At 36.8% G+C, this 24,295-nt stretch overlaps 1 protein-coding gene across 1 annotated transcript in view; it reads left to right on the forward strand.

The window, feature by feature from the left end:
• LOC150074905 (uncharacterized) overlaps nucleotides 1-24,295 on the forward strand; it is a 104,739-nt gene that overhangs the window by 35,787 nt on the left and 44,657 nt on the right. The window contains exons 5-6 of the mRNA XM_090389378.1: nucleotides 7,541-7,685; nucleotides 18,467-18,514. Of these exons, the coding sequence (XP_090245504.1) occupies nucleotides 7,541-7,685; nucleotides 18,467-18,514 (193 nt within the window). The remainder of the gene's footprint in view (nucleotides 1-7,540; nucleotides 7,686-18,466; nucleotides 18,515-24,295) is intronic.

Here is a 24,295-nt window from a genome sequence, read left to right on the forward strand (position 1 = left end):
GGTTATTTTGAAGACCTTTATGCCAAACATGATTAAAAGCCTTTGAAATGTCGAGGAAATGTTTGAGTTTCACCAAACTTAGAATATCACCAGTGGATGATGGAATCCATACTGACAATCATTGATCAGATGGAAGGTTTTGGGATAGTTTAAGAGTTAGCGGTTAATTTATTTCTCTATTACTTTAGAAAGAGTAGAAGTAATTGCAATGGAATGATAATTGGATGGGAGCGTTTGTCACCCTTTTTAAGAACTGGCTGGATATGAGAATTTCCAAGCAGAAAGAAAAACACCTTTGGATTAAGAAAGTGAAATAAAGGCAATGCAGAAAAGGAATAAGTTCAGGAGCACAGGTTTTGAGAAAAATTAGAGAAATACCATCAGGAACTGGAGCTTTCTTTGCATTGAGATTCATCAAAATAATCCTTCTGACATCCTTTTGATGGAAGGCCACAGGAGGCATTGAATTGAGCATACTGGGAATGGTGGGAGGTGGTTTACCAAGATCATTAATACATGAGTTTGAAGAAAAATAGGATTCTAGCAGGTCAGCTTTATCCTTGGCTGAAGTAGCAATAGAGCCATCTGGTTTTGACAGAGGTGGGAACAGAGAAAGGCAAAATTTGAGGCCAATAGCTTTTGCAGGAGACTAGAATGCTCGACTACCATTTGGACAAGAAGCAAGTTTCTACTCTTAGCCTGTTCGAAATCTAGTTTGGACTGATTAATTACCGCTTTACAATTATTACGATCTTTGGTGTAGGCAGAAAATGAAACTGAAGCTTTGGAAACAAGCCAATTACGATATGCAACATTATTCTCTTGAACAGTCTTAGCACATTTATTGAAAAATGAAGGTTTAGATAAAGGATGAGATTTTAATGTAGAGTGTGGAATAAAGGATTCCATCCCTACATGAATAATTTCTCTGACACAATCTGAGCAAATGTGGACATCAGAAGATTTTAAACAGTAATCCAACCAATAAAAAGAAGAAAAGAAATCTTACAGACCATCCCATTTTGCATTCTTGTAATGCTGAACAACACGAAGTTGGGAATGGCCATGAGAAAAAGCTCCATTGGAGAAGAGGCCAACCAAGTTGTGATCTGATGTGCCTAGACGGCCACTTGCCTCGACTGTGTACTTAGAAGGATTGTTTGTGAGTAAAAGATCAAGCATGTTGGCAGTGTGGTTAGGATTGTCTAGTATTCTGGTATGTAAATGAACAATTTGTGCGAGGTTATTAGTAATTGCAAAAGCCTCAGCATCTCGACCTGCTGGGTTGGTGTAACTAGAAAACAGAAGCCAGCTGGAGTTGTGAACATTAAAATCACCAAGGAAAATTATCTCACTGTTAGGAAAGTTGGACTGGAGAAAGTCAAGTTGCAAAGAGAGGAAGTCAGAGTTCCAAGTGATTAGTGGAATTGGGAGAACATTAGATGCAACAGAGGAGATACTTGTGCATATAAGAGCTGACATATGCACAAGTCTCACCTCTGAAGAGAAAGGAATCATACAGCAAATAATTCGAACAACTGAGATTCTGTTGGTAAAAGTATATGGGGGTCTGGCAAACTGTTAGTGGAAATGAACATCATTGAGATTAGAACCGAGATCACATATATTTGTGAAATGAACAAGAAAGTGTTTGGGAGGTTTAGTTCTTTTTGCAGATAGGTCTGCTCTATTAATTTGACAATTCATGGTGTTTTCAGTAGTAAGAAAAAGTGGCAAGGACATGTTGTCTGAAGTAATAAAATTTTTGGATATGGCATACACATGGTAGGTAAAATTATACCCATCTCCTTTGCATAACATGGCCTCAATAATGCTCCCCCGTATACACACACCACTCAGACTCCCTCCAGTCACTATCTGGCAGAGTAGAGGCAGTGAGATTATACACGAGCTGATCCAGAAGCCTCCTAGAGAGTTACCAATAGGTTCAGTCTGGTGGACTTTTTAGTAGCTGGCTTGCAAATACTGTTTTAGAGGTTTACCCTCGAAATGTAAGGAAATTTGGATCTCACTATGATGTCCATCATAACCTCAAAAGACATCAATCATACTGCATGATCAAAGAGGTGGGGGGGAGGGTTACCAGAGGTTTGTTCTGGAGACTAAACATGTTCCACCACTTCAAGTGCAGACCGGGCTAGCCAGGTGGGTAAAGTGCCTGCCTGGCAACCCAAAGGTCGCAGTTTTGAATCCTGCCTCGGGCTTGGATCACAGTAAAATGCAAAAACCTTGGGAGGTGCATTATGGCCACAGAAGCTGATGTGCCAACAACTAACAAAAAAAAAAAAAAAAAAAACCACTTCAAGCATCCAATAAGCAAAGTGGTGGTATTGTACCTGGTGACATAGAGGGGTGTTGTTCCTCCGTGTGGTGTGGAAACCACACGGAGGAACAAGTTAGCATGTAGTATCATTTTACTACGACCCCTGCTTACATTGGTTTGCAGTTGGGTGGTCACTCACAGTGTGCTAGGTGAGTATTTCAGGACTTGCACATGGGGATTAAACTCAGGGTTACTATTAGCTCCCCCCATTGTGAAGGTGCAAGCAGAGGTTTCTGCTATCACAGACTGACCAGACTTCACCAAAATTAGGTCCACTTGAGTGTTACCCAAATATCAGTTCCATCATTGTTTTAGATTCCCAGGTAGCAAGCACAGCTTGGTATATCTGAGTGAATGTCTGCAATGCCCCCAAGGACTGAAGTAAGTGTAAAACAGATTCAACATGAGAGAGAGAGTCTTTACAATAATAGGAACCCTTATAAAGAATTGTTTATAAAAAAAATATTATTAGTGTTAGTCATAGACATATGGTGTTAAGGAGGCCCTAGGTTTTTGCTGTATCAGCCAAAAACTAAATAAATAATAAAAATAATAACAGATAAATAATAAAATAAACTGCTTACAGTATGTCATTCAGTTTATGTTTCATATATATAGTAGAACCCAGATAAGAAATTCTCGCATAAGAAGTTTTCCCCTGTACTAGGTTTGGTTTCTTAATTTTCATTTTCAGCTTTATACATTGTAATGTATTATTTTCCCGAGTAAGAAGTTTCCCAGGTAAAAGCTTTCTGCATAAAAAGTATGTGATAATGAAGCCACGGTGTATTATTATAATGATGTTTCCCCACTTAATATGTTTTTTCAATATAGAAATTCTTTATTTTTATATTTAAAAAATATAAAACAATATAAACATTTTGGTAATCGAACAAGTTAGTGCATAGCATCATTTTAGTTAGTTCGTAGTAAACCACCAAAGTAGGTGAAATGGTCTCATTTTTTCCATCTCATATTGTGAATGCCTTTATAACGAGTTGCCATGAAATTGCATTATATGAAATTGCAACTCATTGTGAAGGCATTCACAATATGAGATATAACAAAAATGATGCCATTTCACCTACTTTGGAGGCATGTGATGCAAGAAAGCAAGCGTATAAGATTATGTAGCATCAGCCAAAAAAAAAAAAAAAATTCACACATCCATTCCTTCTAAAAGTTTGTCCAGTTCCTCCTTGAATTTATTTAAGCTATCAACTTCCACAACAACAGATGGAAGTTTGTTCCAGCAATCAACTACCTGTGGCTAAAGGAAAATTTCTGCACGTCTATTCTACAACTGTCTTTCCTAAATTTGAATATTCCCCCTCGGGTTTGTAATCTGAGCAAGAGGAAGAATCCCATCAGAATTGAGCCTGCTCAACCCATTCAAGGCCTTATACACCTCCATCAGATCACTTTGCAGGTGCCTAGTCTCCAGACACTGCAATTTGCAGAACTTAAGCCTTTCTTGGTAAGAGCACCCTTTGTTGCCCTTGCTAATCTTTATCCCTTCTCTGCACTCGGTCTAGCAACTCTGCATCCTTCCTAAAATGAGGCCTCCAGACCTGTATGCAGGGCTCAAGGCGTGGCTTCACCATTGCTTTATACAAAGGGATAATCACCTCCTTTTCCCTACTAGCATATACTACGAACTAAAATGATACTACATGCTAACTTGTTCGATTAGTGAATTTTCCGTAATCAGAGGCTTTCAGCACTAAAACCTTTTTATTATAAACATTTTGATATAATGGAAGTGACATATTGCAATTGTTTTCATCGATATCCATAATTGGATACAATCACCATGTTAAGTGTTAAGTTCTGATGGTTGTGAACAGTTCTGAATTACTTAGTGGATTGTTGCTCTGTCTTATTGTAATTATGACCTTTTAAGGTATGTTGAAACTCCAAAGGAGCTCATTCTTCCAACTTGGTGATGAGTTTAATGAACAGAATGTTCATTAAATGGAATTAGAAATCCTTGGTTTAAAAATGTTTCTCATAAGCAGAGTAAAATATTTATAAATTCTGAAATAGTACTTAAAAATAATCTTTAACTTATGTATGTGTATCTTTTTGTTTTTATTTGTGTAGTTAATATTTCATATCCTTAAGGTAATTTTTCCTTGTAAGAAGCTCTAAACCTCCACTCCCTTGGAAAACTTCTTATCCGGATTCTGCTATATTTTATATAGTTTTATAATACAGTATTTGTGATAATATAAAAAAATGTTTAATATATTATTCTTTCCACAATAATGATTGAGGTGTCCTCAATTTGCAAACTTCATTATATATTCATTTTATGGACACTAAATGTACATAGTAATTACTAGTACAGTCAGTCCTCGTATAGCACAATAGTTGTGTTTCTAGAAACCCTCGTGCAATATAAACAACAGGCCCTATGGGAAAAATAGGGTTAGGTGCCAACCAACCAAGATTCAACACACATTTGTAACCAAAACATTACCAAACACAATAAATAATCATAATAAAATACTTACGTATTTTATTATGACTGTTACGTAATAAAATATTGCTAATGCTTTTGCTTCTATCATAAGCAAACTTGTTTTTTGTTTGATTTTCTATCTAGACAGATGACAGCCATTCCATCTCTTCCAATTCTTTGTGTCTTAAATCTAATGGATTTTAATTACACTTTTTGTTCCTGCTATGAAAGTTGTTTTTATTTTCTCTGCATTCCTTGTAATTCTCGGCGTTGCCTCATTTAGGCCTGTAGCACATGAAATATTACATGGTCTTTCATTTTGCTCAAAACATTTCGCAATTTCATATTTTTTCTCTATTGACAGAGGCGGACTGGCCATAAGCCTTACCGGGGAAACCCCGGAGCCTGGTGTGATTTTGGCCATAAACCATAGTATGAGGCCACTATAAATTTCGCGGGTAAGAATTTTTGATCCAGTCTGCCTCTGTTTATCGATATTGCTTTTCTTTTTCTCTCTGAATCTGCAGTGACTTCACCAGGATGCTTCCTTTTCACACCTTTTAAGTATTTTACTCATTTTTAGGGAATAAAGCACAATTACAAAACGAGGAGGCACGCTTGATACACATAAACAAAGCTGCGCACGTGTAGCAACTGAATAAATAACACTGTAAAGGCAGAGATACACTACAAAGGGTACTAGGAAAGTTTTGCAATATGACACAAAAATGAATCACAGGAAGCTGCTTGTTGCTGCATGTTGAGACATGTTCATACGTGTATAGTAGCCGCCGCGCCAAGTCGATGGGCTCAGTTATTCATTAGTAGTGAGAGTGTAAAGTGCTTGCGATGGCATCGTGGTCACGAAATGAGATAAGGACAGTTTTGCGGTATAATTTCGTGCATGGTTTAACCATAGACCAGTGCTTAGAAGAAATGACTCTTGCACTAGATGATGATTGTCCACATCGTACAACGATATTCAGGTGGTATAGAGAATTCCAAAGGGGAAATTTCACTCTGGAGGATTCTGAGAGGCCGGGAAGGCCACGAACGTCAGTTACGGAGGAAAACGTTACTGCTGTGAGGAAAATGCTTGACGGAAACAGGCGAGTGACCTACCAACAGATAGAGGATACTTTGGGCCTAAATGCACCAGCAATTCGTTCGATTCTGCAAGATCATTTGCACGTGAAGAAACTTTGTTCTCTCTGGGTGCCGCATCAACTGACTGAAGAGCAGATGACACGACGTGTGACTTGGTGCCGGGAGATGTTAAAAAAGTTTGATAAGGGACAATCTCGGTATGTGAACAACATCGTGACAGGTGACGAGACTTGGCTGTACTATTACGATCTGCCGACCAAGGCTCAAAACAAAGTTTGGGTCTTTGATGATGACGACACACCCGTAATTGTCAGAAAATCCCGATCTGTAAAGAAGAAAATGATAGCTGTATTTTTCAAATCGAGTGGAATTGTGGAACGTGTCGTTTTGGACACGCAGAAGACAGTCACAGCTAAGTGGTATACTGAACAATGCCTGCCTAAAGTCATTGGATCTATGAAGAACCTGCGGCCAAAGTCAAGAATGGACACCTGGTACCTCCATCACGATAATGCTCCAGCTCACCGCGCCAAAGCCTGCACCGAATATTTGACCACGACAGGACTGAAACTTCTCAAGCACCCTCCCTACAGTCCAGACCTTGCTCCCTGCGACTTTGCACTGTTCCCGCATGTGAAAATGAAGCTAAAAGGGAGGCGGTTTTCCAGTGATGAGGACCTTCTACGGGCTTGGGACAACGAGTGTGCTTTACTCCCTAGTGAAACTTGGCAGAACTGGTTTAAAGATTGGTTTCGGAGGATGGAGAGGTGTATTGAATGTAGAGGAAATTACTTTGAAAAAATTAAATAAACAAAGCTGTATTGCAAAACTTTCCTAGTACCCTTTGTATTAACACCTCACATTTTACTAAAACACATTTCTAGGGGTTACTACCATAAAACAATAAAAACAATTTCCAGTTGCGTTTCTGCTAGTGGAATCTGTTATAAACTGGTAGTAAACTCGATCTAATGGCATTTGCGATTATACCAATAGCTGGAATTGTGTTGGTTTTTACTTTATCATGGTGAAATGTGTTTCCCCTTCACTGATATAAAAAACATAAATACATTTTCAGAATCTTCTCTTCATTCCTATTGTGTTGTGTTCGTTTGGGGTGATTCTGCATTCGACTGCCATTTCTTGTAAACACAAAGGCGAATTGCGCATAAGCAAATTCGGTTCGTGTTATATAAGATATCGTTCCCCTATTTATAAATCGTGTATGGTCGAATTCGTGTAGTGTAAACACGTGTTATACGAGGACTGACTGTATAATGAAACAAATTTTTTCTAAAAGTCAATTTCTTTGTTATGCTTTTATTTTTAAATTTACTAATAACAGGAAGGGAAAAAGTAAATAAAATAAATAAAAAAAAAACTTATAATATACTTATTTACATTTTCTTCTTTTTGTTTACAGTTTGTCACCATTCACTGGCAGTTTTATTCACTGAGAGTTTTAGACCTTTAGCCTTTCTGAAACAATTGGACCCATTTATAGTAAATTCATGCCCTCTAACAAAACACACACACACACTAATAAATTCCACATATATTGCTATTTTTTTCTTCAGTATGTTAATTCAATCATATGAAAATTCTTAATTTTATATTATTGTTAGTGGCAGAGAGCCCACTGCATCAGACAGTCTCTGTTGGATATACTTCGTAGAGAGGAGAATTCTCTTTGGACAATGAAAGATATAATGTCTAGAAAAGAAATTATGTGGTGGTGTCGGAAGTTTGGCCACACACCTGTGATACCGGGTATGTTTATTTAGCATAAATTCACCTTATAGGTTATTTTTGAATTATCAAGTGTTTTAGCTGTAATTCCTTGCTAGATGTAAGTTTTTTGTCCCTTTTACCTTGCTTAAGAAATGGTCAGTAGTACCGGGTCATCACGAAAAAATTGCAGTATTTTAAAATTTAATATCAGTGAAATAGACAACATATTATCATGGCATTGCTTTTAAACTTTGAAAAACTTAGTAGTGCAACCAAAATGCACATCAAAATCACAAATTTTTTAACACCCAAATCACAAATTTTTTCTTTGTGTAGTCAAACTATTCATTTTATATAAATAAAATAAAGAAAGCTAAATTGATCAGCTTGTTAATATGCAGCAACAGATATTCTAGACAGTTCAGAAAATGATCCATGAAACAACTAGACTGAAGCACTTAAGCAAAAAATTCAAGCAAGTGTTTCAGTCCAGTCTTTTCATGGATCATATTGGCTAGTGGGAAATAACAGATGAGGATGTTTCTGAGAGTTCTAATTCTCAGAGGTATCCAAAGTCTTAAACTGGAAGATGCATGGAATGGTGCAATTGATGCACTTATATGACATCAGTATTCTTTATATTGGGATTATGGAATAAACAGATTTGCATCTCCTCTGTACTTATTTCATTATCCTATCTTAACATTACTATCAGTATGAACTTTATATTACTATTAGGTGTATTTTTCCAACTAAAACTGACTGCACCACTTTACTTTTAAACTTACTTCTCTTCATGATTTTATGATTAAAATCAAAAAGAGAAATAAATATTAAATTGCTATCTTAAGGTTAAGTATATCACAGGTTCACATGACAATTACATTCAAAGGAGACCAGAGTAATATTTCCCAAAACAGGATTGTGCTCACTGTTCTGAAAATTCAGGTTTATTTAATATATATTTGAAGGTAGGTGGCAAATTGTGAATCACCCAAAGATGAAATTTGAACTAAATTAGTGACTGGACCAGGAGAAAATGACAAGCACCAAAAAAAAAAAAAAAAAAAAAAAGTTCCAGGTAGCTTGGTGCCACATGTTATGCTCAATAAAAGTAGATGCAACCACGGTATTAGCAGAAATTAACATACCTTAATTTGTTACTTAAAATGAAAGATTGTGCTTTGTTGGTAAAGCTATTTTACCAAAAGAACAATAACACTTTGGCTGCATTTTAGGAATACTCCCATTTAAAAAACTTAAGATGAAGATTCCCTTTCCCAAAAGGTATTGTGCAAAATGAGGAATTTCAAAGAAACAGGTGCTTTATCTGTAGCTCCTGGTCAATACCAGTCAGTGATGACATCTGTTTTTATTGAAATCTCTGTTGCCACACACACACAACACACACTTTTCCATAATTTCATGGGAATAGTCTGCAAAGTGCTTTGATTTTTTTTTGTCGTAAGCGCAATCTTCATCCTGAACCTGAATTAAGGCTCGGACAAAATGCTATTCCAGTAGCGGCGTACACAAAATTTTTGGGACTCGTATTCGATAAAAAGTTGACCTTTCTGGATCACATCCGTCAACTCCACATAAAATGCACAAGAGGGCTGCGGATCGATGCGCCCTACTATGCATCTACCGTGCACTTGTACGATCCAGAATAGATTACGGGTCCCTGGTATACAATTCGGCCAGAGACAGTGCACTTCGTTGGCTGGATCCTGTCCATCATTTAGCTCTCCGTACCACTATTGGAGCATATCGAACATCTCCAGTCCAGAGCTTATATGTTGAAGCAAACGAACCGCCGTTATCGCTTCGACGTAAGCAGTTGTTAGCCTTGGATCAAATTAGTAAATGCCAATACCAACGGTTCATTTTATATTCCGACTCTCTCAGCGTGTTACAGGCGTTAATAACTGTGAGATATAATTCTCATCCAGTTCTGTCTAGCATTCAGCAGAAGATTCACGTTCTCCACGAACGCAAATATGACATCCGCTTCTGCTGGATTCCCAGCCACATTGGGATTAGGGGAAATGATTTGGCTGACGCCGCAGCCAAATCAGCAATTCCCAGTAAAAATCGCCGCCTGTCAGTCCCCTATACAGACTACAGGCAATTAATACACGAAAAGATACACTCCCAATGGCAGGATTCGTGGAATAGACAGACTGCGAATAAATTATATCATATAAAGCCTGTAATTGAACCGTGGCAGTCTAGTCTGCGCAGGAATCGTAAGGAGGAAGTTGTTCTTGCCCGGACCCACATAGGACATAGTCATTTGACTCATTCGTTTTTGCTGAGGGCTGATGACCCTCCTATGTGTGATTCGTGTGGCACAATTTTGACAATAAGACACATTTTAGTTGACTGTCCAGATTTTAGCAATATCCGTCTTACTGCTTTTAATCATCTGACTGAGCCATATAGACTCAGTCAGATTTTATCCGGCAATGACAATGTGTCTGCTGTTTTTAGCTTTTTTAAATCAATAAAGGTTTTTACTCGTATTTAAAATGTATACGTTATTGTTATTTCTTTTATTGGTAAGCTTTTTATTATATATCTGGACATGGTGGCCTAACTACTTAGGTCACTGAAAGGATAAATTTAAAAATTTTTTTATATATTACTTGGTCTTGGCGCATTATAGCCTTAGATGCTAATGCGCCAATAAAATCCAAACCAACAACAACAACAGCTTTGATTTATCCTGCAATACTTCCTTTAAATATCCATACACTATTCCAGTTAACTCCACATTTGGGTAAAAAGAAAGTGGACATGTAGGCTTGGAGTCAGAAATGAGCTTCATCTTGTGGACTGATAAGGTTGTTTGTGACTAAGCAACAGTGGGAGTATCCATAACTGTCATATTGTTTTTGGCAAAGTTCTTCTCCGATTCCCACGTGATACTGTTTGGTTGGTTTTCAGCAAACTGCATAATTGGACCTTTCTTCTTCTAGGAGGTTCAAGCACATGATTATAAAATGTCGCCTATTATGGGAGAGGGACTATTAGTCTGGTCTTCTCTGACACCGTGGTTTGCTGCCCTGCACAAGGGCAGGTATTTCGACTTCTTTTTTATACAGGTTGGAGCTTTGAGTCACATTTGAAAATTACCACATCATTTCCTAGCATTTACCGATGCTTGGCTACTTCGCTTTCTGGATCTTAATTGTCGTGACTCTGGTTATGGGGAATATCTGAAGGACAAGGGTTGTTGAAGCAGTGTCCAGTCTCTTGCCAACCTAAAAGAAAACATCGCAAGGCATATTACCATCATTACCCATGGCAACTGGTCAACTGTTAACCATACTCCACTGTAGCACATTTGTAATATGACTATCACATCGAGAAATTTCATCCTCACAGCCGGTAGCTTGTGTCTACTCCCACTCGACCTTCCCTTTATCCATAGCAGCAACTTGCCCTTAATGCCACACTGCTCTGATTTGTACAGCAGTCTTTTATGTTCAACAGTATCAAAAGCTTTTCTGAAATCCAAGTATATGATATCAAAATTATTTTTTGCATCCAGTTCCTTTGTGACCACGTCATAGTATCCCATCAGATTGGTCAGACGAGATTTCCCCCTAACAAACCCATGCTGTGTCTGAAGTACAACTGAAGTCTTGTCTAGATGATCCTGCATTACTTCTTTAACCAGTGACTCCATTATTTTCCCTGGAACAGAAGTTAAACTAACAGGTCTGTAATTACTCCTGTCACCGTTTGACCCCCTTTTGTGAATTGGGGATACATTCACACATCTCCAGTCTGTGAGAACCTGAATCCAAGGATGCTCTCATAATTATGGAGGGTTTCTTACTTCCTTTGCTACTTAACTTAATATAATTTGATAGATTCCATCCACTCCAGGTGCCTTTCTTTTGTTTAACTTCAACAGTTTCTCTTCCACTCTCCTCTCAATTATTACAAAATCATTTAGCTCCCTGTTAGAGCTTGAGAAACTTCTGACCTCCACTTTCCTAAAGAATTCCTCATAGGTGAATGTTTGAATATGAACTTTATTTAATAAAAGCGTCATATATAAGCCTGCCAGTATAATTTTTGAAGGCTTTCTGGTGCTCTCAAGCTTTCAATAACTATCTTGTGAGGTTGTCAGGGTTACTAAGCTTGGCCACTCCTGTTCCAGACATTGTCTATTCCAAATTGCATCTTTGAACAGTATCCTTCTTTCAAGTATTAATGTATGTTACACATATAATACTTGAAAGAAATATACTTCACTGCATTCTTGGTTTAATTTACGAATTTATACACTTCAAATTTTATTTTGAAGATTTTTATTACTTTGACTGAGTTTTTTTAAATGATAGGAACTTAATATACACCATGAAGGACAAGGACACTATACAATAATTTAATGTCACCTCATTTAAATAATATGGTATTGAATAATTATCTGAATTGGCTACCATAACTTATGACTTGTTTATGAATAACATGTCTAATTCGAAGATTGCTAAACTATGATAAAAATTTGTTTGTGTGCATGTAACATCATTATAGAAATATATAGCACCTTTAAATTTATATTTCTATTCAATCCTCCAAGAACTTCTGACTCTCTCTCTCTCTCTCTCTCTCTCTCTCTCTCTCTCTCTCTCTCTCTCTCTCTCTCTCTCTCTCTCTCTCACACTCTCAGGGTAATGTGTGTTTTTTTTTTTTTTTTTTTGGCTGGTGCAGCATAAGCCTCAGGCTTCCTTGCACCACATGGCTAATAATAATAATAATAATAACTATGTTTTTGTGGTATTATGGAGAATTTACATAATTTTGACTTGCATTACTGGTGCACATGTAATCCATTTTGTTTACACCACTGACAATAATAAAAATAAAAAATACATTGATTTGCTAACAATACAAAATGATTTCCCAGCACAATTGTTGTGCATCTTCAAGTGTCACCTCACTCTATTTGAGAGAGAATGATAATTGAATGCACTTCAGAGGTGGGAAACAATTCAAATTTGGAGGATTTAAAAAAATTAACTATTCTTTATAAAGAATTCACAATCAGATATGTGAAATTTCTTATGTGGTTGAGTGGCAGAAGACAGAGAGTGGTAATCAATCAACGCTGCTCTTCGTGGACTAATGTTATTAGTGGAGTCCCATAGGGTTCGGTGTTGAGCCCACTGTTGTTTTGTATATTTACCAATGATATTGATGAAGGTATATCAGGCTTAGTGTCCAAGTTTGCAGATGATACAAAGGTTGGTAGGGTTGATAATGGCAATGTGCTACTGTAACAGGATCTAGAAAATTTGGGCAGATGGGCTGAGAAGTGGCAACTGAAGTTTAACATTGACAAATGCAAAGTACTGCATATGGGTAGAAGTAACCCAAGAGGAACATACCAACTGTGTGGTACTACAATTAGGGTGGTAGAAAATGAAAAAGACCTGGGAGTGATTGTGTAGTCAGATATGAAGTTTTCTGAGCAATGCAGACAGGCAGCCAGAGCAGGTCATGAGGTATTGTCAATGATATATAGCACGGGTTCTCAACCTGTGGGTCACGACCCCCAAGGGGGTCGCCACGGTTATTTTTAGTTGCAATTATTTTTATAGGAAATTTCAACACTTATTTATTTCAATATGGCTACACTGCAATATTCTACTAGTGGTTGTAACACAGATTTTTGATAAATGAAAGGAAGTGACTTAAGAAAGGAAGTCCACCGCAGATACTTAAAAAATATTAAAAGCCCACCGTGTTCATACATATTAAACATTTTATATTATTTTACTTATTTGCCATGGCGGGCCTTTAATATTTTTTCAAATTTCTGCCACGGCAGACCTTGATTCACCCCCTAAAAATAAAATATACAAATGCAGTGTTATCATTAGTATAAAATTCTGTGTAACAAATAGCAGACTGAAAAAAAAAAAATTCACTATGATGCAAAATTCAATATCAAAATTCATTATTAATCAGTGTCTTGATGTGTGAATAACAGACTGTCGAATATGGACCATTGAATAAAGGTGAGTTGCTCTCTTAATGCAGTTGATGGTCACCCCTTATGTTTTGCTGATGCCGCCACGTTTGTAATGATGTAATTTAATAATGTCTGCGATGAGCCATCTAATGCAAACTGATGCGAACTTAGTTCGTCAATAGTCAACCACCTTTGTTGGATGTTGAGGATGACATGAGGTAGGCTTTAACAAATATTCAGCCACAAATTTTGAAGCTGATTGCCCAGATTCAAGTACTGTACAACTATCGCCTTAAATATTAGGTTAATTAAATTTTGGGTTTGAATTGTATTCTGAAAAATCTATTTTTAATGTGTTTTCTTTACCCTATTAAAAATGCGTTTTTATGCAAATGTGGCAGGGATCGCAGGTTACTTGGCTATTATAAAAGGGGGTCACGACTCAGAAAAATTTGGGAAACACTGATATACAGGAATTTTGCTAGCAGGGAAAAGGAGGTGATTATCCCTTTGTATAAGGCAAATGGTCAGGCCACATCTTGAATACTGTGTACAGGTCTGGAGGTCTCATTTTAGGAAGGACGTAGAGTTGCTTGAGTGTGTACAGAGAAGGGCAACAGTTTGGTGGGGGGGGGAACAAAGGGAGTCCTCTTACCAAGAAAGGCTTAAGTTCTGCAAATTGCACTGGCTGGAGACTAAGCACCTGCGAGGTGATCTGATTGAGGTGTATAAGGCCTTGAATGGGTTGAGTACAATGATTTCTGATGGGATTCTTCCGCTTGCTCATATTACGAACCTGAGGGGGCATAAATTCAAGCAGGAACTGGAGTGACTTTTAGAGGGAATAGTTTTGTGAAATTGTTTTTTTATTAATTCATTAATTTTTTATTTATTATTATTATTTATTTATTTTTTTTTTGGCTGTCTACATAAGCTCATACCTTTGCTTTCTTTCATCAGATGCCTCTATTACTATGTATTAATAAAAGTGTTGGGTTTCAGTTTTGCCTCCAGAATAGTAATTCAACTTGATGTTTATAAACAGTGCATTAAACCAGTAAACGGCATCAGGAGCGGGAGTGCAGTAGCATACGCTCTTTGAGTAGACCGGAGTTCAAGCCCTGCCTGCTGAATACAGTTGATTTGCCAACCTGCACTGGACCAGCGTACAGATTATGGTCCATTTCCCTCAGCATGAATTGTTGAGGAGGCTTCCATCCTGCAGTGGGTTGATAATGGCTGCACTTTACCTTTTTATTAAACCAGTGCTGTGTTGTTTATTAAGTATAATTGTATATACCTTATAAAGAGAGAGTAATCCATATTTTGATATATTATTTGCTGCTTAATACTTGTAATCCATGCAAAAAGAGAGTGACATTTCTTACTTTTAGGACTGCCACTCATTCATTAAACTTCATGATATTGTGCCAACTACTCATACTAATTTCAGCTGTGTGAGCTGATCATGTAGTGCTTGCATGAACCAGTCGCATGGATTACAAGTATTAAACAGCAAATAATATTCTCTCTCTCTCTCTCTCTCTCTCTCTCTCTCTAGCAGGTATGTACAGTCATACAAATAAACAGACAGTGTAATACTGTATGACTATTAATGGCAGCAAAAATGAATCTTAGCAATCTTGTTATGACTTATAAATTTAAATCTTGTTATAAATTTCTCCACAGCACAGCTTTTATCTTTCTCCTATTAACTAAGTTAATTTGTTAACTATTTAGTCATGAGTGTCTACCACAACAAAACTAAAAAATTATCAATATTTTAAATGATAATTATGAAAATTTTGCATGTAAATAAGAATATCTAATTAAAAATTTATCTTGATTAATTAATACTGAAATATTCTGAACTTGTTTGGATATTTCAGACTCATTTAAACAGAAATGGAAATATTTATCCCCCTTGAACTCTGAATTAACCAGGTTTTACTTATAGATTTCTTTCAAGTAATTCCTGCTTACATTAAAAATATGCTCTTTATTGATCATATCAGCAATACAGTAATAAGATAAGAGGTTCTTCATATCCATCTCAAAACTGATTCAAACAAATCTACAAGGTATGATCCAAATGTTCCAAGACTGTATTTTTTATTTAAAGAAATATATATACAGTTAGCTGTAATCAAATTTTTTCAAAATAATGACCACGACTGTTTACACATTTTTTTTTTTTTTTTTCATTGGATATATATAATTTGCAGAAAAGCTTTTTTGTGTTCCTTTTCCCATTTTTTGGAAGTTCCTTGCTTCCTTTTTTTTTTTTTTTTTTTTCAACCATAATTTCTGATACTGTTTAATTAGCTCTTTAGTTCTGGGGAATAAATGAATTAAAAATTACATGATGCAAAGTGGGGTGATGAGAAGGATGTTGCATGATAGTTACAGAATGGAAAAGTGTGTAGAAACTACTGCTACACTCTGAGCAAAAACATTATCATGAAGTAATTTCCAATTTTTCCTTGCTCACAAATCAGGTTTCTTCCATCTGATTGCATGTTTCGAGCATTTAATGATTTCTAAGCACATAATCAATTGGAATTTTTTTTCTTCAGAGACTTCAGAGGCTTCCATTCAGAGAATTGACCTTTGTCTTCAGGGATAAAATCACACAGCATTTCATGATCAAAAATTTCAACCAGTTCTTTTGAAATTCTATCCTTGTTTCAATCTGCAATTAAAATCTTGGAAAAAAGGAAGTTGCATTATCTTTTCATGTTTAAAATATCGGATGTGTGATGGCTTGGCAACTACCATATAACATTCCAGCTTGAGAGGCTTTGTCTTCAATTCTTATTTGACACTCAGTCCAAATAATGCTTCTAATGTGTGCTTGTAATCCTAACATGCAAAGTTGCCCACACCTTACATCATCCTCAGTAGTATTATGTTTACCTTTGAAGTTCTTATACTATTCAAATATTCTACCTCTTGATAAAGTTTTTTTGCCATATGCTTCAACAATCATTTCTGCAGTTTCTGAGGCTGATGCATTCAACAAAAAAGCAAAATTTTATAGATCTTAATTCAGAAATTAACATTCTAAAAAAATAAAAAATGAAGCTACAAAATTACTTATCATTAACAACAAATAAAAATAAATTTGCCATCCACTATAAAAAAAAAAAAACTAAACATTTTAGGTTAATATAAGTTTTTACTTATTTACTACATATACAGGTAGCCCTCGGTTTGCATCGGAGTTAGGTTCCTGGGGGGACAGGCACAAACGGAACCCTTTATATAATGGAGTCAATCAGAAATCACAGGGTTAGGTTCCGGGCACCAAAAATTTTACCTACCATTTTGCATCGATTGTTTAATTTTATTAGCATTCTTCATAGTTGTAGTAATAGTCAATGGAGGCATATTCATAGCCCTACGCGGCTTTCATCAGATTCTACCCTCCAAATATTGCACTTGGATTCAATTAGCTACTTTTACCAGACATGCCGTGTCTTTATTCTATTAAATTAAAAACTTTATAACACGATTTATTAATAGGACAATTAATAAAAAAATGTTAGCGTAATAAATTTACTACACGTGTAAATAGCATAAACAACAACCAACTGAATGCTTCACCGCATGGACCTTTACTACCTGCATCCACGAGTGGTTTACTTTGAGGGCAGGAATCTTTCTCATCTCTGATACGAACGTGCTAATTGCTGATTGGCTCAGATTGTCCTAAATCACATGAACAGTGCACAATACATAGCACAGTATGATGCTGATAGATTTTGTCTGACGATTTTAAACTTTCAATTTATAAATTGAAATTGGATTTACTAATTAAAAAATTAGTAAATCCAGGCCTGGTACCTACTGTACTGAAGTTATACTTTGTATAACTTGTGTACAGTAGTTTGAAGGCTTCCCCCACTTAAATTGCCATCATAATAGCATTTAGCTATGTTAAATGATATTACAGAATTATAGATTAACCAATACTTGATCTCATAACCTCTCATAAACATAAAGAGATGAATTTCTAAGTTAAAGAAATTACGGAGCCTCCTTGCATTAGTGCACAAAATTTCCCATTTTCTTACTGAAGATCCAAGTTGTCAGATTACTGTCAGGTTTCATTTTAGAGAATTAACAGTAGTTTCTTGCCATACTAATCTGATAATCTTGTAATTAGTAATAGTTGCTTAACAGATACTTTGAGAAGATCAAGTGTGACATTTTTGTAAGTGCTTATCTTTCTCAATTCTTTTACTACCAAAACACCTACTTATGCAGTGACAACTGTTAACATTCACACAACTGTAATGTTGACTCTGAGAAACCCTCATTTGTAGCCATCGCACTAAGCAAAATAATGGAGTAATGACTGTCTGCAGGATGTGTGAGTTTAATGACAATTTTTGGTGATTTCATACATAGTAGCGTTTATATGATCAATTCTGATACCAATGTTACAACTGAATGTTTGATACTGGTGTAAAAAATTCATATTCAGTGGCAAGTGAACCAATTTAATTCTTTATAGCACATACCATTAGGGATTCAAAGCCAAAACTTACATTTCTTTCCTATCTAAGTAAATGAAACAATATAAAATTCATTTGCATTAATGTAAGTATCCTAATGTTTCTTACAAACTTTTCAGCATTTTATAATCAACCTCATCATGGCATGCTTGAACCTTTCACAAGATATACATTTTTTGAATAATACCAAAGTTTTCTGTTCAATAAATTTGTGTGTAAATTATAAATTTTCTGCATACTATAAAGTTGTTTACAATTTGAAAGTCAGCTAATCTCTCTCTCTCTCTTTTTCTCTGATCCTCCCAAAGGAAAATGCATATCACAGTTAGAAGGCAAACAAGTTCAGTTTGGACTAAGTAAGTAACTCTCTCTCTCTCTCTCTCTCTCTCTCTCTCTCTCTCTCTCTCTCTCTCTCTCTCTCTCTCTCTCTGTGTGTGTGTGTGTGTGTGTGTGTGTGTGTGTGTGTTCAAATGCAGATCAGAAAAAGTTGATATGATATAATAATATATCACTAACAGGAATATTTAACTGATCACTTAATTTGCAAAATGGCAGTTCCACCCTACAACTACCTGAGTTTCAGCAAACTGCTGGTAGAGCCAGGAGAGTGTATGTTCAAGAATACACTATCACAATTGTAAGTTTTGACACGTTATCTATGTAGTTGCAAAGTGGCCTTATGCTGTGTGCTGTGGGATCCATTTTGTGAGGTATTTCTAGATCATAATGATTGATCCACATCTTATTATCAGTTGCTATGTGAATGCAAAATGAAAATCGTTGCTGCTTTTTTTTTTTTGTTATATTTCTTTTAATTAATCTGTTTAATCTTTAATTGTGTTAGATTGATTTTTAATTGTGTTCAATTGATTTTTAATTATTTTTTACTATTATGTAAGATTTTCAATTTTTTTTAATTTTAATTGTTGGAGAGTATTATACTAAAGTGTTCTGCGTATTATATTGAGGTAAACTTCTCTTATAATTTTACAAATATTAACTAAATAATTTATTTATAATTTTGATATTTTGGCAGGAACTTCATAATAACTTCACCACCTCACTCTTTTAACTTCACTAGTGGTTAAAATTTTGGTAACAATTTAATTTCTAAATTTAAATTTCTAAAGCATTTTGAAATCTACAGCTTAATATTCAATTGGCCTTTGTTATTGATATTTTGACAGGAACTTTGTAACTTTCATTCATTATCTTAAATTTAACTTCTCTGGTGGTTAAAATTTTGTCAACAGTTTCATTTATGTAATATTTTGTTAATTTAAATTCTGTAATATATGTTGTAAATTTAAATTTTGTGAAGTTCAAAAAACTGTAAAGTTCTTTTTAAAATTGAAAATTTATCTTAATAATGGTTGCTACAAGATCCACTTACAATACAAAATCCAAGGATATCGTGACCCAGATGGAAATGCTCGTGGATATTTCCAATCTCTAGTAGTAATGATATCCAAAATATTTTGTGAGTCGTGGGTTTGTCATTTGTATGGGCTGTGGCATGTATTCCAAGGCTGGTCTAGTGGACATGCCTAGCTCAACTGACGATTCTTTTCTTTGCACCCAATGTAAGGAGTGTACTGACCTCAAATTAGAACTTTGTGCTTTACGAGAAGAAATTGAGTCACCGAAGAAACAAGTGCTTGCCCTAGAAACAAATGTAACTGGGAGCTTATCAGGGACTCAAGTGCATACCGCTCTGGTTTAAGGTGATTAGCATTAGCAGAGGCATTTGATGCAAGAAAGCAAGCTTATGCAGCATCAGCCAAAAAAAAAAAAAAATTTAAAAAAAAATTAAAAATTAAAAAAATAATAAATAAAATAAAAAATAATAACAAAAAGAAACCACTTCCACTTCACCCCTCTGTTTGTTCAAAATACCTGTCCAGCTGAGCCTTAAACTTATTTAGGCTATCAACTTCCACGACAAGGGATGGAAGTCTGTTCCACCAACCAACCACCCGCTGGCTAAAGGCAAATTTCCGCACGTCTATCCTACATCTGTCTTTCCTCAATTTAAATTTATGCCCTCTCAGGTGATTATTCTGAGTGAGAGGAAGAATCCCATCAGCATTGAGCATACTCAAACCATTCAAGGCTTTATACACCTCTATCAGATCACCTCGCTGGTGCCTAGTCTCCAGACACTGTAATTTGCAAAACTTAAGCCTTTCTTCATAAGAGCACCCCTTTGTTCCATTCACTAATTTTGTTGCCCTTCTCTGTACTCATTCCAGCAGCTCTACATCCTTCTTGAAATGAGGCCTCCAGACCTGTATACAGTACTCTAGGTGTGGCCTGACCATTGCCTTATACAAGGGAATAATCACCTCCTTATCCCTGCTAGAAAAATTCCCATATACCATTGACAATACACCATGAGTTACTCTTGCAGCCCGTCTGCACTGCTCAGAGAACTTCATATCTGCCTGCACAACCACCCCCAGGTCCCCCTTTCATTCTCTACCACTGTCAGTGTAGTACCACAGAGTTGATACGTTGCTCTGGGGTTGCTGTTTCCCATGTGTAGTACTTTACATTTGTCAATGTTAAACTTCATTTGCCACCTCTCAGCCCATCTGCTCAACCTTTCCAGATCCTGTTGCAGCAGCATAGTGTCAGTAGTGTCCTTGACAACCCTGCCTACCTTTGTATCGTCTGCAAACTTTGACATTAAGCTTGATATACCATCATCAATATCATTTATGAATACAGAAAACAATAATGGACCCAACATTGAGCCCTGAGGGACTCCACTAATAACATTAGTCCATGACGAGCAGTGTCCATTGATTACCACTCTCTGTCTTCTCCCCCTCAGCCACCCCTTTATCCACAGCAGCAATTTGCCTCCAATGTCACCCAGCTCCAATTTGTGCAGCAGTCTTCCATGTGCAACAGTATCAAAAGCCTTTCTAAGATCCAAGTATATAATATCAAAGTTATTCCCTGCATCCAGTTCCTTTGTGACTACATCATAGTATCCAATCAAATTGGTCAGACAAGACCTGCCCTTAACAAAACCATGCTGTGTCTGAGCTATAACTGAAGTCTTGTCTAAATGATCCTGCAGTGCTTCTTTAACTAGTGCCTCCATTAATTTTCCTGGAACAGAAGTTAAACTCACAGGTCTATAATTACTTGTGTCAGCCTTTGATCCTCCTTTGTGAATTGGGGTCACATTTGCACATCTCCAGTCTGTGGGTTCCTCCCCTGAGTCCAAGGAAGCTCTCGTAATTATGGCTAAGGGTTTGCTTGCTTCCTCTGCTGCCTCCTTTAATATAACTGGATAGATCCCATCCACCCCGGGTGCCTTTCTTGTGTTTATCTTCAACAATTTCTCCTCCACTTTACTCTCAGATATTACAAGATTCTCTAGCTTATTGCTAGAGTTGAATACACCTCTGGTTTTCCCCTCGCTAAATAACTCATGTGAATGTCGATGCAAAATATTCATTTAGTTTGTTAGCTACCTGAGCAGGATCATCAACAGTTGACCCATCGATATCAAGTGGTCCAATCTGATTCATCCCCTTCCTTCTAGAGTTTACATAAGTAAAGAACTCTTTGCTGTTTTTCTTTGCATCCCTTGCCAAAGATTTCTCGTAATCTGCCTTTGCCTGCCTAACCTCCTTTGTAACTTGGTTACAGATCAACTTGTATCTATCATAGGCTTCTGTGTCATGTGTTAATTTGTATGTATCCCATGCATGCTTCTTCTCTGCCATATGCCTCATCAGTTCATCTGACATCCATTTAGGCCTAAACCTTGAACAATATATCTTGGTTGGTATGTAAAGCCTAGTAGCTTCAAGATGAGTTCTTTGAATGCTTCCCATTTTGCATTTGCTGTTGGTAACATCATCAGTTGGTCCCACTGTATAGAATTTAAATACTGTCTCAGTCCATCGTAGTCGCCTTTACGAAAGCAATAACCCTTCCCTTTCCCCCTAATGGTAGTTACCTCTTTGAGTAAATCCAACTTCAGCACACTGTGATCACTGCCACCTAGTGGTTCATTTATCTGCAGATTCTTAATGCATGAAGAATCACTACTGATAATCAAATCAAGAGTATTCTTCCCTCTAGTTGCCTCCCGAACATGCTGATGTAGAAAACAATCATCCAATAAATCCACAAAAGCCTTGCTAGTGTGTGAGTGACCAGCCCTCAAATTCCAGTCAATATCTGGGAAATTAAAATCTCCCATTATAAGACTCTCTGATTTACTGGCCCACTCTATTTCTCTGTACAGTTTCTTATTATACTCATCAGAGTCATTAGGCCTATAGCACACTCCTACTCTCAATTTTGATCTCCCAATGCTTATGTCACACCAAACTGACTCGACACTGCACTGTCCAGCGATGTCCACTGGGTTCACTTCCTTGGATTTTATGTATTTCTTAACTAATAGCATAACCCCTCCTCCCTTCCTATCCTGTCTATCCTTTCTGTAGACATTGTACTCCCCAAATTCCAATTCTGCATTCCTTATAACTGTGTGACACCACATCTCTGATATCCCAACAATATCTGCCTTTGATGTTTTGAGCAATACCTCAAATTCATCAAATTTATTTACTAAACTCCTAGCATTGGTGTACACGCAAGTATACATGCACCTATTTCTATTCTTAGCTACCCTAACACAACCCATGTGTTTACTTGTACCGCAATGACTCCCAGCAGTCTCTGAAATATCCTGCATCTTGTTTTTCAGGCTGCGGCTCATTCCAATAGAAGTGTATTGGGAGACTCTGATGTCAGGGGAAATGGGTAATATTTTTTGTAATAAAGAGAGATGGACCAGATCCAGGATATTTGCCAGGAGCAACAATTGATGATGTTACCAACAGATTGTTAGATTTTAGGGGGTATGTAAAGAGAGCATTATTATTCATGTGGGGACTAACGATATTAAACAACCTGACCATTTGTTGGGTAAATATAAGACCATGCTGAAAAAATGCTGCAAGTTAGGTCAGAATGTGTTTGTATCTGCAATTCACTAACTTTGTCACTAGCTATCAGCATCTGTAGATCTGATGAGTAGCTCAAATTTATCGATTTTATTGACATTACTTCTAACATCACCATTTAAACAGTTTATGATTTACTTCCTTGTGATATCTCTAGTAGTTATTGAAGCATGTTATAATGTTACTAGCCTGTTATGCATTTATAATTTTTTCTTCATCACATCACAGTGACAGATCATGCTTGGATCCTTGCACTTTGAACCCTCAAGGATAGTATTATAAGTGTCACTTTTATCCATGCTATATGCTATTTAACTAATTGCATATTTATGTTCCTGGCCACACTTCCCACTAGTGGTTTCATTGAGTCTTTAAAGGCCCCATACCCTTTTATATTGACAAGGGCCCATACCCTTTTATATTGAAATTCATATACACTCAGTGATTACTGAATTATGACCACTCCATCCATAATGATCTATGCCACATAACTTGCAGGATAAAAAGCCAAACAGCTTCGTGCACTCGAGCAGTGGTAATATGCGTCTGGTCGTGCAAGTCAAAGAAGTGACTTGCACAACCACGACTTGCAGTGAGATACAAAATAGCAGTTATGGGACATAGTAAAATATCATGGGGTTTCAAAACGGCATGATTGTGGAAGCTCATTGTCAGATGCTTCCATATTGGAAACTGCATGGGTCAAAGCACCTGCTACTGACAGAACTGTAAAGGATTATGCAAGGTAGGTGGATGTTTGTGGTGAGTGAAGGGTACGGGCTCAACGTCAGGTCACTGTGTGGCAGTTGACATTGCAATACAATGTGGGAAATGCAGGAACAATATCCCAGATGATGGTGTGCTGCACACTCAGACATATAGGGTTCCACAGCAGATGACCCAAGAGACACCCTCTCCTCACCACTGATTGTCATTGACAGCAAATGCTGTGGTGCACAGGCGCCTCTGTAGCCAGGTGGGCAGGAGCAGCAGTGTGTAGCACACGCTTCTTGATTTGACCGGGGTTCAAGCCCGTGACCACCAAATACGGAGGATGCGGAAAGGTCAGGGAATGACCACCGCATATTCCCCTAGCAATATGGCCTTAGTTGCTAATGCTCCTAAAAACCAAATAACAAA

Source organism: Mastigoproctus giganteus, unplaced genomic scaffold (assembly GCF_048544385.1).
Source record: "Mastigoproctus giganteus isolate SK-2022 unplaced genomic scaffold, ASM4854438v1 scaffold_15, whole genome shotgun sequence".
NCBI classification, from domain to species: Eukaryota; Metazoa; Arthropoda; class Arachnida; order Uropygi; family Thelyphonidae; genus Mastigoproctus; species Mastigoproctus giganteus.